General features: G+C 60.1%; 2 protein-coding genes and 1 long non-coding RNA gene across 5 annotated transcripts in view; 2 read left to right on the plus strand and 1 right to left on the minus strand.

Moving 5' to 3' along the window:
* On the minus strand, positions 1-5519 carry TRAPPC2L (trafficking protein particle complex subunit 2L). 2 transcript variants are annotated; one of them, XM_026494593.4, is made up of 5 exons: positions 5411-5519; positions 3836-4006; positions 2799-2894; positions 2583-2662; positions 1-1658 (listed from the first exon to the last, which is right to left on the minus strand). In XM_026494593.4, exons 1-5 carry the CDS (start codon positions 5441-5443, stop codon positions 1613-1615), a joined length of 426 nt encoding a protein of 141 aa, XP_026350378.1. In that variant the 5' UTR covers positions 5444-5519; the 3' UTR covers positions 1-1612. The 2 variants fall into 2 exon arrangements, with proteins under 2 accessions (XP_026350378.1, XP_026350379.1); XM_026494594.4 differs by having other exon boundaries at positions 2799-2886; positions 3834-4006; positions 5411-5518.
* GALNS (galactosamine (N-acetyl)-6-sulfatase) overlaps positions 5491-15685 on the plus strand; it is a 26567-nt gene continuing 16372 nt past the window's right edge. The window contains exons 1-5 of one of the 2 annotated variants that reach the window (XM_026494596.4): positions 5491-5710; positions 11091-11214; positions 11677-11751; positions 12209-12311; positions 14740-14883. In XM_026494596.4, the coding sequence (XP_026350381.2) occupies positions 5594-5710; positions 11091-11214; positions 11677-11751; positions 12209-12311; positions 14740-14883 (563 nt within the window). In that variant the 5' untranslated portion in view covers positions 5491-5593. The remainder of the gene's footprint in view (positions 5711-11090; positions 11215-11676; positions 11752-12208; positions 12312-14739; positions 14884-15685) is intronic. The other variant, XM_044382325.3, reaches the window with a different exon arrangement.
* Positions 6007-10097, plus strand: LOC130544158 (uncharacterized). Its single transcript, XR_008960190.1, has 3 exons — positions 6007-8296; positions 8683-8794; positions 8937-10097. It is a non-coding gene; the product is annotated as an uncharacterized LOC130544158 (long non-coding RNA).

Below are 15685 nucleotides of genomic sequence, written 5' to 3' on the forward strand. Positions count from 1 at the left end.
TTCAACAAGATAGCAGTTTATTTTATTTTCCTCTATAAAATACTGACTATAAGAAGTCCAGGGCTAGGTCAGCAAAACCCATGTTCCTTCTAGCTTTCTGCTCCCCATCCTTAGGAGATAAACCTTTTCCTCATGCTTTTAAGAGGGCTGCCTTAGCTCCAGCCATCACATCCGAGATCCAGATGGGAAAAGATGAAGGAAGGGTACTCCACCTGCTAGCTGAACCCCCCTTCAAATTATCTTTCCTGCAAGTCTCTCCCAACACCATCCACTCACATGCCATGACTACCTACCCGTGTGCTACGGAGTGGGAAAGATCTTCTGTCGAGTCAATTGTACCCAGTAACACTGGAGCTTTGTTAGCAAGGAAGCAAGTCGGCCACCTGGAGCCCCCTGAGAGCCACTACTCAGGCAGGAGCAATTACTGCCAAGAGCTCAACCAAAGGTGTGTGGGTGGCGTCAGAACCAGCACCTGCTGGTCGGTGCCGCTCAGCGCTTCTCTAGGTGTTCCAGTCCCAGCTGCAGCGAGAGGTGGGGTGCTGGCCCTTGTGTTTTTAATACCTGCTCCTGACAGAGTTCTCCCTCTACTCCTGTAACTTCAAACACGAGTCCTATGCTCCTCAGACGGGAGGGAAGGGAAGGCAATGCGACGGCGGCCCGGCCGGCTCCGTCTGGGCGCTAACAGCCTTCCCCGCTCCCCAGGGGGTCCCAAGCTGCCTTCTTCCTGTCAGAGACCTTCTCTGGTGCGCCTGAGAAGGGGAGGGAGGGACTCGCAGCTGTCGTGGGGCCCGCGACTCACAGCCAGTGTGCTGAAAAAATGACAAAGGTACTAGAGCCTGGGCTGCCGGATCCCAGAAGGACTGTCACCTGGACTGGCCGAGCGGGCCTCTGGGGAAGCAGAGTGCAGAAGTCCCATCACGTCAGCTCCACCCCAGCTTGGGGGCCTGCAGAGGCAGCACGTGAGCAGGGACTCCTCTAACTCAGCCCGGCCCTCGGGCCGGTAGGAACTGCCACGCGCTAACCGAGGGGGCCTCAGAAAGCCAGCGGCAACTGACCAGCCGAGTCAAAGCTCCCTGGCGCTGAGGGGTGCCTCCCAAGGCCAGGCGCAAGCCTGGAGACATGAAGGCCCCTCCCTGCAGGGGGAGGTGAGTGGGCTGTAAAGGGGGGCCCCTCTAGATCTGGCTCTGGCCACGGGAGGCCTGACACACCTGCCTGCCAGGTCAACCTCTGGAGTGGAGGCCCACCCACAAGTCCCTCTGCGCCTCTCTCTGCTGCCCCCGCCGCTGCAGCCTCTTTACAGCCCGAAGCTCCATGGGCTCTCTCACCTCCCCCCACCCCTTTGTCCCCCCCTGCTCTGTCCGCTCCCCAACCTGTGCGCCAACCTCAAGAGTCCCGCGCTACACTCTCTTCAGTTAAACCCTGTGCTGACACAAGGAAAACGCCAAATCCAATCTCAGAGGACCTTTAGTCTGCACGCACCATGCCTGAGACCCTGCCCCCAGGCAGCATGTCCATGATGCTTGGGAACAGGTGAAAGGTCATGAACACCCATCTGAGTAACACGGTTATGTCCACAGGGCTCCTCCCCCAGCAACGGCAGCAGGGCCCCCGCTCAGCACACCTGGACCATCATGGACGTCACCATGCTATCGAAGGCCCTGCAGAGAGAAAGAGCCCTCAGGGAAGCAGCCCGGCCTCTGCAGCACCGCCCAAGACCCGGGACCAGAAGACTCCCCACAGTCAGGTGCACTCGGCCTCGAGGCCAGCGTCCTGCCACCCCGGCAGTGCGAAGCTAAGTCTCATGCCTCCTCGTGCCCTGAGTGGTTCCCGCAGTCCTGCCACGGCTGGATCTCCAGGGAGGGGTGGAGGCGCGGTGGCACGGGTTCACAGGCCGGTGGCTGTCCCTGTCCTGCACAGCCTGGGAGACACAGGACTGTGTGTACCAGCACCTGCTTCTCTCACCTGGGGCCCAGGATGAACCGAGACACAGCGTCATGACTGAGGGAAGGCCCCATGGGAAGGGCCTGGCTTGGGTCCCCGCGCAATCTTCTCGGCTGCTGGCTACGAGGAGCCCCTCGGGGACCACGTCTAGGAATGCAGGGAACTCCCAGGAGCAGATGTGGAATGTGTGCACGCGAATGCTTCTTTATAAAATCTTGGTGATGTCCCAATGTCACGTCTGTATCTATCGGAGGACTACGTGAAAGATACTTACAACCTAATTTCCTAACCATCCAAGTTCAACGTCAAAGACCGAACCAGGCAGGAACAGGAGGACGTTTTCTCACAAAGGTCCTGCAGTATGCCTAGGCCCTTACTGGGTTCTGTGGGGGCCCTCAGACTGACTGGGCATACCTGGGAAACCGAGAGGGCGAGGTCTGTGTCCTGCCCTGCCCCCCAGTCCTCTCCTGTCTGATTTATCTACTGGACATCCACGTAAGAGTTTCCTGGGAAAACAGGGTTCTGCTGCTTCAGAATCACTCCTTAGGGGAACGATGGCCATCACTGAAACAGACCTTCCCTCCCGCACATTGAGAACTGCGGCTCTCAGCAAGGTAGGGTCCGCACAGCAGTCAGCTCACCTGGACTGAATGCGGTCCCCGGGGTTGTAGAAGGGATTGCACATGACGTCCGTGTAGGAATTGTGCAGCTTCCGGAACATCTGAGACAAGAACCAATGGCGTCAGCTCACGGGTACCCACGGCTGCTGCCAAGTTTTTGACTTCTCAGCATTGGGAACAAAGTGAGAAAGAGAAAACGCACCAGCCCAGGCACAGCCCGCACACCCCTGTACTTACACTGCGGATCTCATTGTCTCGAAGCGCCGTGTTGGAGGAATCCACTACCATGACAAACTTCACCTTGGAGTTGGTCACATAGCCGTAGCTGCAGAGCTGGTCAGGGAACACGATTTAACACAGGGACTCTGTGACAGCACGACAGAGGGCATCACCACAGAGGGTGTGTGAGCGGAGGGTCATCTGTGCACCGCCCCTGGCTCCAGGCCGCTTTGGAAAACTAGGACAAACTTGCATCGCACAAGTCCTAGGCTGGACCTCCCCACAATCCTGGGAGGACCCCACGGCCATACTCCGTGGACTGTACACTACCTTGGGGCACCTTTTGGGGTTTAGAGAAGGCGCCTAAGCCTTGTTCGGACTTAAGCTCTGGGGCCCACCTGTCCAGACCCTGGAGCACCTCAACTTTGTTCTCAATCACTTCCTGGTCCACCAGTGCTAACTGCAAAACCGGAAGCCTAAGAATCAGGCAGACCCTGCCTAAGGCACCCACACCACGAAAGGCCACTTTATCTGGTAAAGCAGTGGCTCCCGGGCAGATGTCACCGAAGGCAAGCTACATTACTACTCATGGAGCTGTCTTTGCACTCCAGGAATCTCATGCCATTTGTCCCAAGGACGGTCAAGTTTGATGGTGGCCTGTGGGGCTGGGCCGGGTGACGGAAGAAGAACCGTCCTTGCTCAGAGGCGGTGGCCCTGCGGACAGAGCCCAGAAAGCCATCCTCACAGGCATGAAGGAGGAGGGTTCCCGGTGCTTCCGCAAACCAGACAAAGGACAAGTGCAGACTGTCGCACTTCCCAGGGAATTCATGCCCAGCTCTTCCCACATTATCCTCCCAATTAAAGTAAAAAATTAGCCTCAAGCTGCCCTAATTCCCTGTTGGTTGAGAGCTCCCTTTCCTTCCAAGCGATATTGTGTCTTTCAAGGTCAGCTGATCCTACAATATACTTCGAAAATGGAGGTGGGATCTCTAGACGTGAAACCTCACGGGGAGTGACTGCCCACTGGGAGGCCCCACCAGGTGTGAAGGATACACCTTGTAGTCCTCTGTGGGGTACAGCAGGCCCAGGTAGAGCTCCCTCTGGTCCACCAAGGCCTTCCCCATGGCAGAGATCTTCTCGTCCACCACGTCCAGGGATGTGTGCACCATGTAGTGGAATTTCAGCTCGTTCTCGGTGGGGATGCTGCGGATGTAAAGAGGGTAATTCTGCAAGAGAGGATGCCGGAACTGAAGTGCCAAGAACCCACCCTGGGCTCACAGGCCTCGAGGACGAGGCCCCAGAGCACTCAGGAGGGAGGACTGGCCAAGAGCCAAGACTCAGCCACAGGGACACACACTCTCATTCTCTAAAACCCATTGTTTATTCCTCCAAACTGCAGTAGGCAGTGTCTTTGGGGAACCCAGTCTTATCTTGAGGTTTACCTCTTGCCTGCACAGGGCATCACTAGGGGGACAGAAATGATGAGTTTGAGCACAGCCTGACAACAGCCCTGCCAGCTGGAAAAGTCACCTTCTGTGCAGGGCCCAGTCCTAGCATGTGCTCCTCCCAGCCCATAAATACTAGGTGTTTCCCTATACACACGTATTGCAATCTCTTCACCTTGGCAGAGGCACTGACGTGTCCTCTCACTAAACCCTGTCCAGGCTCAGCTCAAACCTCCCTTCATTTCTACATGTCCAATTCTTACCATCCTAACCCCAGGGCTCCCACATGCCACCATTCCCTGATTCTGTCCCGTGCCTGATGCTGCACAGATATGATAAACGCAATACTGTCCCTACACTAACGAAGCTGACATGTGGTGAAGCACAGTCCACAAACCCAACAAATAAATAACATGTCATGTGCTAAGACAGCGTCCCTTGAAGAACTTCCACAAGGACTGCCTCATAAGCCTGGTCTTACAGAAGACGCAGGACACCAACGCTTTGCACGGTAGGAAACCGTGTGGATGGGCACCCAGCTCAGTCTTAGGATTCAGAAACAGCTTTCTGGAAGAAACAAAATCTACAGTAGCCTGCGTAAGACGATGGCAGTGGGTTTCCAAGCGCAAAGGCCCAGAGGTGAGAAAGCAGAGCCTGTCAAGGGAGCTGCAGGTCAGTCCACTGGGTTGGAGTGGTGGGTTTGGGGAGCAGGGAATGAGGCGACTAAGTTATTCTGACGTGACCCTAAGGCCATGAGAAGCTACTGGAGAGATGTGGGGCCGGGGCGTGACACGCTCTGGTTAGGGTTTAAAACAGCACGGTGGCTGCTGTGTGCAGAGGAGGCCGTCAGCCGTCGAGTGGGCGATGGTGTGGCCGGGCGGAGTGCGCAAGGGCGGCAGGAGTACACAAATGGACGGCTAGGCTCGGGAGCGAGAACCAACGGGGCCCGCGGACGGACGGGGGGACGCAAGCGGGGGTCCGGGTCCCCGTGCTCGCCCCGGGCTGACACTCCAGCCGCCGCAGACACCGCCCCCACCTGGGCGCGGCGAAGCCTCCAGGCCCGTTCTCGCGGAGCCCTCGGCGCGGGGGCCTGGGCAGGGGTCCCGCAGCCCGCCGTCCCGCCCCCGGCCCCCCGGCGGCCCGCCGCCGAGGGCTGGAGCGGGACAGGCCCGCCCGCGTACGCACCTCCTTAGCGATCACCGCCACGCACACCGCCATCTTGGAGGCCGGGGTCGGCCGCGTCACGTGACCCCGCCGCCAGTCACGCGACCGCCCTGGCCCCGCCCCGCCGCCCGGCAGGAAGAGGCGCCCGCGCGCCCGCCGGTTCCTGCCGCTGGTACCGGCTCTGTCGCGCCCCGCTCGGTTGCTATGGCACCGGTTGCCGCGGTGACGAGATGGCGGCTGCTACTGGTGCTGAGCGCCGCTGGGTTCGGGGCCGTGGGAGCCCCGAAGCCCCCCAACATCCTGCTCCTGCTTATGGACGACGTGAGTGCGGCCCCCGGTCAGGCTCCCACGGACGGCCATGGGTGGAGGAGGGCCGTGGGGGCGGCCTGGTGGGGAGAGCCCTGCCGGGACTAGGGCTGGGGGGGGCGGGCCGTGGAGGGGGGAGGGCCATAGGGGAGGACGTGAAGGAGGGCCGTTGGCACCCACCGGGGCCATTAGATCCTGGCCGTGCCGTCAGCGGCCTTCCTCTGGTAAAGCTGGACTAAGGTAGTCCGTCTGGGCTGCCCAGGGAATGAGTCCTCCTCCACTGTTCGTGTCTCCCACTCCAGAAGGACAGAGGGGCGGCCCAGACCAGTGCTTCAGCACTCCCTGGTCACCTTGCCATCCCCCCCAATACTGCCTCAGGTATCTGGGGCAGGGAAGGGGTGCAGAGGACCCACCTGCTGTGAAAGTCGCTCTTCTCTGCTCTTGGCGTCCAGGATGTGCTGCCTGGAGCAGTTGCTGTCTCCCTGGTCAGGCTGCTGAGGCTGGCTGAGAATTCTGGCCATAGGTCAGGTTTTTCTGCGTCTGGGAAGACTTGAACCGAGGAGTGCCTGCTGCTGAGTGTGTGTGCAGCCCCAGGCGTGTGGTCACTCTGTTCACACTGGTGGATCAGCCCTGCAGAGCTTAGCAGGATGCCTGGCAGGGGACTGGGCTGTTCATTTGTCTCTTTGTGACTTTGTCATCCGTGCTCTTGATCCACAGAAGGTGGGAGTGAAATGGAGGTTCTGAACTTAGTGTGAGGTGTCAGGGTAGAGCAGGAGCCCAGAGGGCAGGCCTGGGCGTTTGATGCCCCTCAAGTCCTGTTACCTGTCCTGGTGTCCACTCCTCAAACCTTGGAACGACCCTGCCGTGATAACAGAGCTTCGGTGTGACTCGGCTGGTAGCGGAGGCCCTTGGAGAACTTCAGGACCGGTCAGCAGAGAGGCTGAGGCATGGTTAGAGCGGAGTATTCGGCATGGCCCTGACCTCTGGGGAAGGCCGAGGGGCTGGAGCTTGAGTTCCATCACCGATGGCCAGTGATTTAATCAGCCCTGCCTCTGTAGCGAAACCTCCACGAAACGCTAAGGAAGGGCATTTGAGGGGTTCCAGGTTGGTGAACTCACAGGCTGCTGGTGGTGTCACTTCCCCCTCCCCTCGTCCTGGGCATCTCCTCTGTCTGCTGCTCCTGAGTCACATCCTTTATGACAAACTGGTAATAGGGAATATGGCACATTCTGGGTATAGTGAGCCGTCTCAAGAAATGGTTGAGTTCCGTCAGAAGCGTGGAGACCCTGGGGGCGCCTGGGTGGCTCAGTCGGTGAGGCACCTGACTCTTGGTCTCAGCTCAGGTCTTAATCTCAGGGTTGTGAGTTCAAGTCCCGCCTTGGGCTCCACACTGGGTGGGGAGCTTATGTTTAAAACAGGAAAAGGCGAGGGACTTGTGGCTGGTGTCTGCAGAGGGGCCAGTCCGTGGCACCAAGCCCCAGCCTGTGGGGTCTGATGCTAGCTCCTGGTAATGGGGTAGAGCTGGATTGTGGGAAGTCGAAGAAGCGGTTGGCGTGGAAACCCCCCACAGTTAGAGTCCGAAGTGTTTCCAGTAAAAATTGCTCAGTTTCCCCAAAAGGCCAGCAGAGAGCCTCACCGGAGCCTTTGGACCAGGGCCACGAGCCTCGCACGGCCACGAGCCGTCCTGGCGGGTCAGCACTGAGGAGAGCTGCCTGTGACACACTCAGGTTCCGAAGACTTAGTTCAAGGAAATGAGTGTAAAGTTTCTCACTTAATAAATTCATTATTAAAATAACAATTTCTTGAGGGTTCTTGGGTAACCCTGAAAGATGCTAGACACGCACCCGTAGTTCGCTACCTGGGGTACCAGCGAGCGTGCTTCTCTAATCCTGTAAGCGTGCTCGGAGCGGGCTGCTTCTGAAGCAGGCCCTGGGCTCCTCAGGACACCCTGTCCCGGTGGCTGCCGGGGAGACCTTGCCTCCGTAAACAACACGTCTCGGACGCCTGCACTCTCTGGCTCACCGTGTGGGCTTCTGCAAGCCGAGCCCCGCGGAGGCCACTTTGAGCAGTCTCCTTGCGAAGGCCAGACTCTGCCGACCGCTCAGCCTTTCCGATTCCTGCCCTCTCCTCTCGCCCGCGGTGGCCGCGGCGCCTACAGCCAGCTGCGTGCTTCCTCAGCAGCGCCGAGAGCGTTTCCTGTTGAAGGTGTGTTGAGATGATCATATTTTGGGTACACAGGGTTAAAATACATTGACTTTCCTTCCGTTTCTTTTTGCCTTTTCGACAGGTCTGCTGGAACACGCAGATGTATACAAGCGATCGTATTTCTGTTGAAAGTGTTGGTTCAGGCCCAGGAGGTCCTGAGTGCTGGTGCATAACCAGCACCGGGGGTGTTTTTCTCGAGGGGGGCTTCATGGGGAGCCCCCTACCCCCCGCCCAGGTGCCCCACATTGGGCAGCCCAGAACCAGAACACCCGGCCGGGAGGGCCAGGGCTGGGCCCAGGCATCTCTTGTGCAGGCTCCTCCTTGTGGCTTTGGGGTTGTTGGACAGCTGAAATGGGAGGAAGTCTTGAAAGCTTTTGCCGTGGTTGGCAAACAGAGGTTAGTTTGGACTTTTTGGTGACAACTGACGGAAAACACACTCACAGTGACTTGGGCAGAAATTGAAACCCTGGCTCTCCTGTTAGGCCAGGGACAGGGGGCTTTGGGTGGGTGGGGGGAGCTTTGGGCTGCAGGGGCTTCTGCCTGAGGGGGATACAGAGACCCCTCCCCCAGCTGGCCTTCACCCCCACTGCCAGGCGCAGTTGTAGGGGCTCTACCTTGATGGCTTGGGTTCCCCCCTGGAGCCGGGCTCACTGGGGAGGGCCAGTTCAGGGGGCAGGATGGGGGCAGTGATGATGGGGCTTGCCGGCCCCTTGGCGTTCCTGGGTGGCACCTGTCAAGGGCCAGGACGGGAGCTGTCTCATCGTTCCTCGGTGTGTGCTCAGGACCAGATGGGTGCCCCGCAGATGTGTGTTGAATGAGTTTAGAAGATGCTGAAAACGGTCTCTTCAGAGGAGCTGACTTTTCTCCCTTCTCCACAGCTGACGGGGCTGGAGGGTAGGCAGGGGATAGAGGCCCACTCCCGAGTGCCTGGGCGCAGGCTGTGTCTTGGTTCCTTATCTGTATGGCAGGAGTGGGGGTGTGAAGTCGGGCTGCAGAGCAGCGGCCCCTGTGTGACTGTGACGGGCCTGTCGGGCAGGGACGCCAGCCTGAACCGCCGGAGCCAGTGAGCGGACTGTGTGAGCCCTTCGATGCGTGTTGATGCAAGTCTGAGGGCCTAGGAGGACCTCTCACAGCCAGCGATGAGCCCCTCTTGCTCAAGAGTCTCAAGTTCGAGGGAGAGGAAGGGCGGCGCCCAGGAAGGGAAGTGAGTCTCACGGCCTCGGCGATGGCAGCGGCACCCTCCGCCTGCACTGTGGGCTGCTGGGTCCGGCTCTGACCATGCTCTTGGCCCCCTCCCGCCCCCCTTGATTGGGGCGTATGGGTCCTGTCCCTGAATGTGCAGCTTTGTGTGGGGCCTCGCAGACTCCTGTCGCTGCTGAGGGACATCGTCCCTTTTCTGCCCCCGGGCTTAGCCTCCGTCCTTCCTGTGGCCATGCCTCCCTGGGAGGGGTGCTTATCCCATGCCAGCGCCCGTGGCCACCAAACAGAAAAGCTGTTTCAGGGACTTCAGAATAAACCAGGCTCAGAGGAATCCAGAGCTGAAAGGCCCAAGGGACCGCCTGCTGGCTGACTCAGGAGAGCGGTCAGGGGCCTGCGGGGTGCCTGCACTTTTCTGACAGCTGTATGGGGATGTCGCGTGGCATACAGGCCTAGTATCACTGGCTTAGATAGGCAGGTCCGTAGGGTCTCACGGGCTCACTGCACTGTGCAACCATATACAGTCCACTCCAGGGCATGTCCATCGGCCCGAGAAGAAGCCCTGTGCCCCTTGGCAGGCCCCCGCCTCCCCTCCCCCAGCTCCCATGATCCTTCTCCCGACCCTGGACCTGCCTGTTCTGGCACTTCATGGAAATGGAACCCCACAGCACACGGTCCTCATGTCTGGTCCCGGCCCTCAGCATCCTGTTTCCTGGCCCAGCCGTGTTCCGTTTGTGTGTGCTGCCTCCGGGGGCATCAGCACTGACCACAGTAGAAGTCTCCCGCCCCAGTTCCGGAGACCAGAGTCTGAAGTCAGGACAGCGGCAGGGCCGGTGCCTCCTGAGACTCTGGAGAAGGGCCCTTCCTGCCGCCTCCTGCTCTGGGGGCTCTTGGCGGTCCTGGCGTGTGGCCGTGTCCCTCAGCCGCTGCCCTCCCACGGCTCTCCTGTGTCTGCACCCCGCCTCTCCGTGTTCTTGGGATGGGAACAGCAGTCCTTGGATTTGGGGCCTGTTAGTCCAGTGAGTCTTCATCCAGGCTAATTGCGCTGGGAGTTCCTTTTTTTTTTTTTTTTAAAGGTTTTATTTATTTATTTGACAGAGAGACAGCCAGCGAGAGAGGGAACACAAGCAGAGGGAGTGGGAAAAGAAGAAGCAGCCTCCCAGCATAGGAGCCTGATATGGGGCTCGATCCCAGAACGCCGGGATCACGCCCTGAGCCGAAGGCAGATGCTTAATGACTGAGCCACCCAGGCGCCCCGCTTTTTTTTTTTTTTTTTTTAAGTGTGCTCCACCAGCGGAGAGCCCCATGCGGGGCTTGAACTCATGACCGTGAGATCAAGATCTGAGCTGAAACCAAGAGTCAGACACTTAACTGACTGAACCACCCAGGCGCCCCCATATCTGTGTTTCCAAATGCGAGGCCGCGTATAGGTTCTGAGTGGACATGACTTTCAGCCCAGTGCTGCGTGGACAGACCGCGATCTGCATGTCCAGCGAGCGGCTGTCGGACGCCTGTTGCCTTTGCTCTGGGCTGTCGTCGGTCACGCCCCCGCAGACACTTGTGTAGTCGGTCTGGTTCCCTGTGGTGCTCATTTCCCGTTTTCGTTCGTAGACCTGGGAGTGGAACGCGCAGTGGTGTGGCCGTGCTGTGTTTCACTTGGTGGGGAGCCTTACCGCTTATTTTCAAACCTAAGTTTGCACAACAGACTTCTCTGTGTGGCACGTAGGTTTGTGTTCTGAGTGGCCGGCTCCCCGTGAGCCGGAGATGCTGGCATCGGGGGCTGAGGAGGAGGCGAGCACACGGGCATCTCCACTAAGCAGGGTGCACACAGCCAAGCTGGTTGATGGCGCTCCGCAGGCCCGCGCCCGGCACCGGGGTGTGGTGGGAGCTCTGTGGCTCGTGGGGCACAAGGCGGACAGCTCCTGGCTTATCTCTCACGTCTCCCCCAAGACAGAAGGAGGTTCATTCCACCTCTCCATGCTCTCTTCTGCAGATGGGGTGGGGCGACCTGGGGGTATATGGAGAACCTTCCAGAGAGACCCCGAATTTGGACCGGATGGCTGCAGAAGGGATGCTTTTCCCAAACTTCTACTCAGCCAACCCGCTGTGCTCACCATGTAAGTTGGGGCTGGCCTGTGGGCACAAGGAGCAGGGACCAGGACTCAGGCTCCACCCATCTTCCTTCCAAGCAGAGCACCGGAAGGGCTGGCAGGCGGGTGCGGCCCTCACCCTTCCCCATCGGGGCCCCAGCACATTGGGGCACCCAGACTCCATGCTGTCGCAGGCCGCCTGTGGCATCTGCTTTTCTTCTTTCCTGGAGCGGAGTGGCTGTGTGTGGTTCAGAACAAGCTCCCCCTCCTCCCAGGACAACCGCTTGTGCTGGAGAGACTCCTTACGAGCTCCCCCAAGGAGGAGAAGGAAGGCCGGTGTTGGGGGGGCGGGTGGAAGCTGTTGTGCCAGGTGCTCTGCCCACCAGGCTCTCACTCTGGAGACGCCAGCAGGAGTAGGACCATCGTGGAGCTGGCCACGGGTCTAGCGTGGGATGGCGTGCTCACGACATTTCTGTTTCCTCCGCGTAGCTCGGGCAGCTCTGCTCACTGGACGCCTGCCCATCCGCAACGGCTTCTACACCACCAACGGCCACGCCAGAAACGGTACGCAGTGTGGCACGGGAGGCCAAGGACGAGAGGGGCCCAGGGTGGGGAGGGGGTGTCTGCCACTGTTGTCACGTGTGAGCTGGCTTCTGCGGGCCAGCTCAGTGAGCACCCGCTTGGTGCCTCGGCTCAAAGGCTCTATGTGGGTTGTAGCATGTCAATTAGAGCAGGCCTCCACCAAAAACAGTGCGTCGTGAGTGGAGAGGAAGGTGGGCTTAGCGCTGGTCTTCTCGGGGACTCGGTAGAGAGTCCGGTCTCCTTCCCGGCCGCTACCTTGCCAAGGACGCCTGGATGGGCACCGCTCACTGCTCCTTCCCTGCTGCTGTCCTGTCCCCGGAGCCGCCCAGCATCTAGGGCTCAGGATGGAAAATGTGCCGGGACAGTCGTGCTCCAGAGGAGCCAGCAGAGGGAGCCGCTCCGTGCGCGCACACAGTGCACGCGCTGCTTGCTCTTGCAGCCTATACGCCGCAGGAGATCGTGGGCGGCATCCCGGACGGGGAGCACCTCCTGCCCGAGCTGCTGAAGGGGGCCGGCTATGCCAGCAAGATTGTGGGCAAGTGGTGAGTCCTGACACTCCTGTGGGGTGTGCACAGCTGGTTGGCGAGTGCAGGGGCTCTGTCTGGTGGGGAAGCGAGGAAGCAGCCGGGAGGAGAAGGACAGTCGCTTGGTGTGGGATCGTCAGGACCTCGTGGTCGTGACCACAGAGGCTCACGTTGTGCGCGTGCGTGCTGTGCATGCCGCTGTGAGCAGGTTCGACGGGGGTCCCCAGGTGTGCAGCCCCAGAGGGCAGATGTGAAGGTCACATGTTCTCTCCTCCGTTTCCCCAGCTGTGGGGCTCTGGGAAGAGAGCAAGCCCACCCTCTCCAGGGCGCCTTTCCTGATGTCCAGCCCTCCTTGCCTCTCCTTCCCTGCACCGTGGCCCCTCTGCCCTTAGCCCCTCTGCAACTTGCTGGCACTGGCTTCTCGAGGGCGAGCACCCCGTGCACAGCACAGTAGTCACAGCCATGGGAGATCAGCGGCAACCAGAAGACATCCTCGGAGAATCCTGGGGATCTAGGAGTCTCCCAATGAGTGCTTTCTCACTCCTGAGTCTCGTCGGGAGCCGTCCTGCGGAGCAGAGCTCGGAGGAGGTGGTGGTGGAGCAGAGCTGCGGGGGTGCTTGTCTGCATAGTCCTGGGCAGTGCCCGGAAAGCCCGGAGAGACTGGCAGAGGCCGGGTGCGAGGCCGGCCAGGGCCGTGTTTGGGTGGAGCCCACGGAAGGGAAGGGCCCTGTGATGCCTGGCCCGGCAGCTCTGCCCTGGGACCAGCAGACTTCCTGGGTGGGGGTCCCAGTCTCAGTGGGGTCCCATTACAGGGCTGTGGACTTCCCTGACTTTCTTCCTCCCAGCCCAGCACCACAGAGCCAGACTTCCTTGGCTTGAGCAAGTCTGGGGGTGGATGGAGCCTGGATTCGAGGGAGAGCCTGCTGCAGCTGCCCTGGTCCCGGGGACTGCAGCCTGCTGCCCTCTCCAGCTCACCTGTGGGCGGCGCTGGCCCCAATGCTGTTTTAGGATAAACATTCTGAGTTGACAGCTTAGCATAAGCAGGACTTTGTCCGCTGTTTGTACTAAGCAGAGGCCATGCGAGCTGGTGGGTGTGGGTGTGCAGGAAGGTTGCGCACAGCCAGCGTGCCCCCCTCCTGGCCGGTGCTGGCCTGGGGTGTGGAGACATGACCGCGCTGGAGCAGCAGGCCCAGGGAGGCACGAGACGTGAAGAGGAAGCCCAAAGTGCAGAGCTGGCAGTCAGGTTCCTGCAGAGAGAAGCCACAGCCCCTGGTGGGGGGGCCTGCAGAGGCCGGAGTTTGGCGCTGGCTGCGTGACAGTTGAGAGGCCGAGCGTTTGAGAACCAGCCATGGCAGCCGAGGTCCCTAGAGATGCACGTACTGGCATCTTTTTAGACTGTCACTGGGCACCTTGGTTCTGGCCCTGCGTGGCCCGGCCTCCCCCACTGCACCATGCCGCACCCTCCTTGACCGAGTGACCAAGCGCCCAGGGGTCTGCAGGAGCCACTGGAGACCAAGGCCTCCTCAGGGGCAGCAGAGGAGGGAGACTCTGCTCTGGGGACACTGCTTGCAAGCTTGTGTGTCCATGAGAGGCGTGTGTGAGCCCACTGCCCCGGGGGGTTGCCAGGCTCCAGAAGAGCCCGTGGCCAGAGTGGAAAACTCCCATCTACCTACACTGTGCGTTCTCAAGGGCAGATGGGTCTGTGTTCAGGGACTGCTAGCCCCTGCCGTGGGGACCTCCTGTTGGCAGGACTGACAAAGGGAGGGTTGTGAGGGGTGGGAGTGCTTGGCTCTGGATGCCCACAGTAAGAGAGCCTGGGCTGGGGAGCAGCTTGGCCGGTGTCACCCTGTGGGCAGGCCCAGGGCGCTGGGTCAGTGAGCAGCCTTGGCAGGTCCTGGCATTGTCCCAGTCTGTGATGAGGCCACGCCAGGGCTGTCAGCTCACCCAGGGCCCTCCGTTTGTCTTTTGGGGCATGATTATCTGTAACTGGGAGAGGAGGCTCTTAAAGACCTTATCCTGAGAGGCTGGTAACTACCTCACTGGGACATTGCCTTCCTCACAAGCCCAGAAAAGGCTGAATTTCCAGAACCATCCTGACAAATGAAAAAGGAAGCAACCAGAGCACAGAGGTGGGGCTGTGCTCAGAGTTCTGGGTGGTTTTGGCAGGTGTGAGAGAGCTCACCAGGTGTCTTCCCAGAGCACCTCCCAGCACTCCAGAGGGATGCCTGAGCGCTCCTCTGCGGCCAGGGCCCTCGGCTGTGGCCTGGGGTGGGCGGGGTCCTCGTGCCCGCCTGGAGGAAGAGGTCGCGGGGGCCCCTGGGGCTCAGCACGGGAGGGACTCTTGCTTCCTGAAATGTTCTGTGAAGGCTATGAGTTGTCTGTGCTCAGGACTTTGGGGTGCCCCCTGAGCAGGGGTCCCTAAAGTGTCCTGGGTTCCTGTTTCTAGGCATCTGGGCCACAGGCCTCAGTTCCACCCCCTGAAGCATGGATTCGACGAGTGGTTTGGATCCCCCAACTGTCACTTTGGACCTTATGACAACAGGGCCAGGCCCAACATCCCTGTGTACAGGGACTGGGAGATGGTCGGCAGGTAACGGGTCCCTTCCCTCCCCACCCTGAAGACAGCTGAGCCCAGCCCTGCCCTCTGGTGCTGCCCTAGGAGCAGGACGGAGGTTCTGGGACCGCCTGCTCGCCAGTGCTGGCATCCCAGTGCACCAGCGCGTGGCTCTGTCATCTGGTGATTCTGCTGCAGCTTAAGGGGACCCGCGGCTTAGGGGACCCTGGCTTAGGGGACCCCTGCTTAGACGACCCGTGGCTTAGAGGACCCTGGCTTAGGGGACCCCTGTTTAGACGACCCGTGGCTTAGAGGACTCCGGCTTAGGGGACCCGTGGTTTAGGGGACCCTGGTTTAGGGGACCCTGGCTTAGACGACCTGCCGCTTAGAGGACTGCGGCTTAGGGGACCCCTGCTTAGACGACCCGTGGCTTAGAGGACCCCAGCTTAGGGGACCCGCGGCTTAGGGGACCCTGGCTTAGGGGACCCCAGCTTAGACAACCCGTGGCTTAGAGGACCCTGGCTTAGGGGACCCACGGCTTAGGGGACCCATGGCTTAGACAGCCCACGGCTTAGAGGACCCTCAGCTTAGATGACCCGCAGCTTAGGGGACCTGAGGTTTAGGGGACCCGTGGCTTAGGGGACCCACGACTTAGGGGACCCCGGTTTAGACGACCTGCAGCTTAGGGGACCCGAGGTTTAGGGGACCCATGGCTTAGACGACCCGCGGCTTAGAGGACCACGGCTTAGGGGACCCCTGCTTAGACGACCCATGGCTTAGAGGTCCCCAGCTTAGGGGACCCGCGGCTTAGAGGACCCTCAGCTTAGACAACCCGCAG

This window comes from Ursus arctos, unplaced genomic scaffold (genome assembly GCF_023065955.2).
Source record: "Ursus arctos isolate Adak ecotype North America unplaced genomic scaffold, UrsArc2.0 scaffold_19, whole genome shotgun sequence".
Classification (NCBI taxonomy): domain Eukaryota; kingdom Metazoa; phylum Chordata; class Mammalia; order Carnivora; family Ursidae; genus Ursus; species Ursus arctos.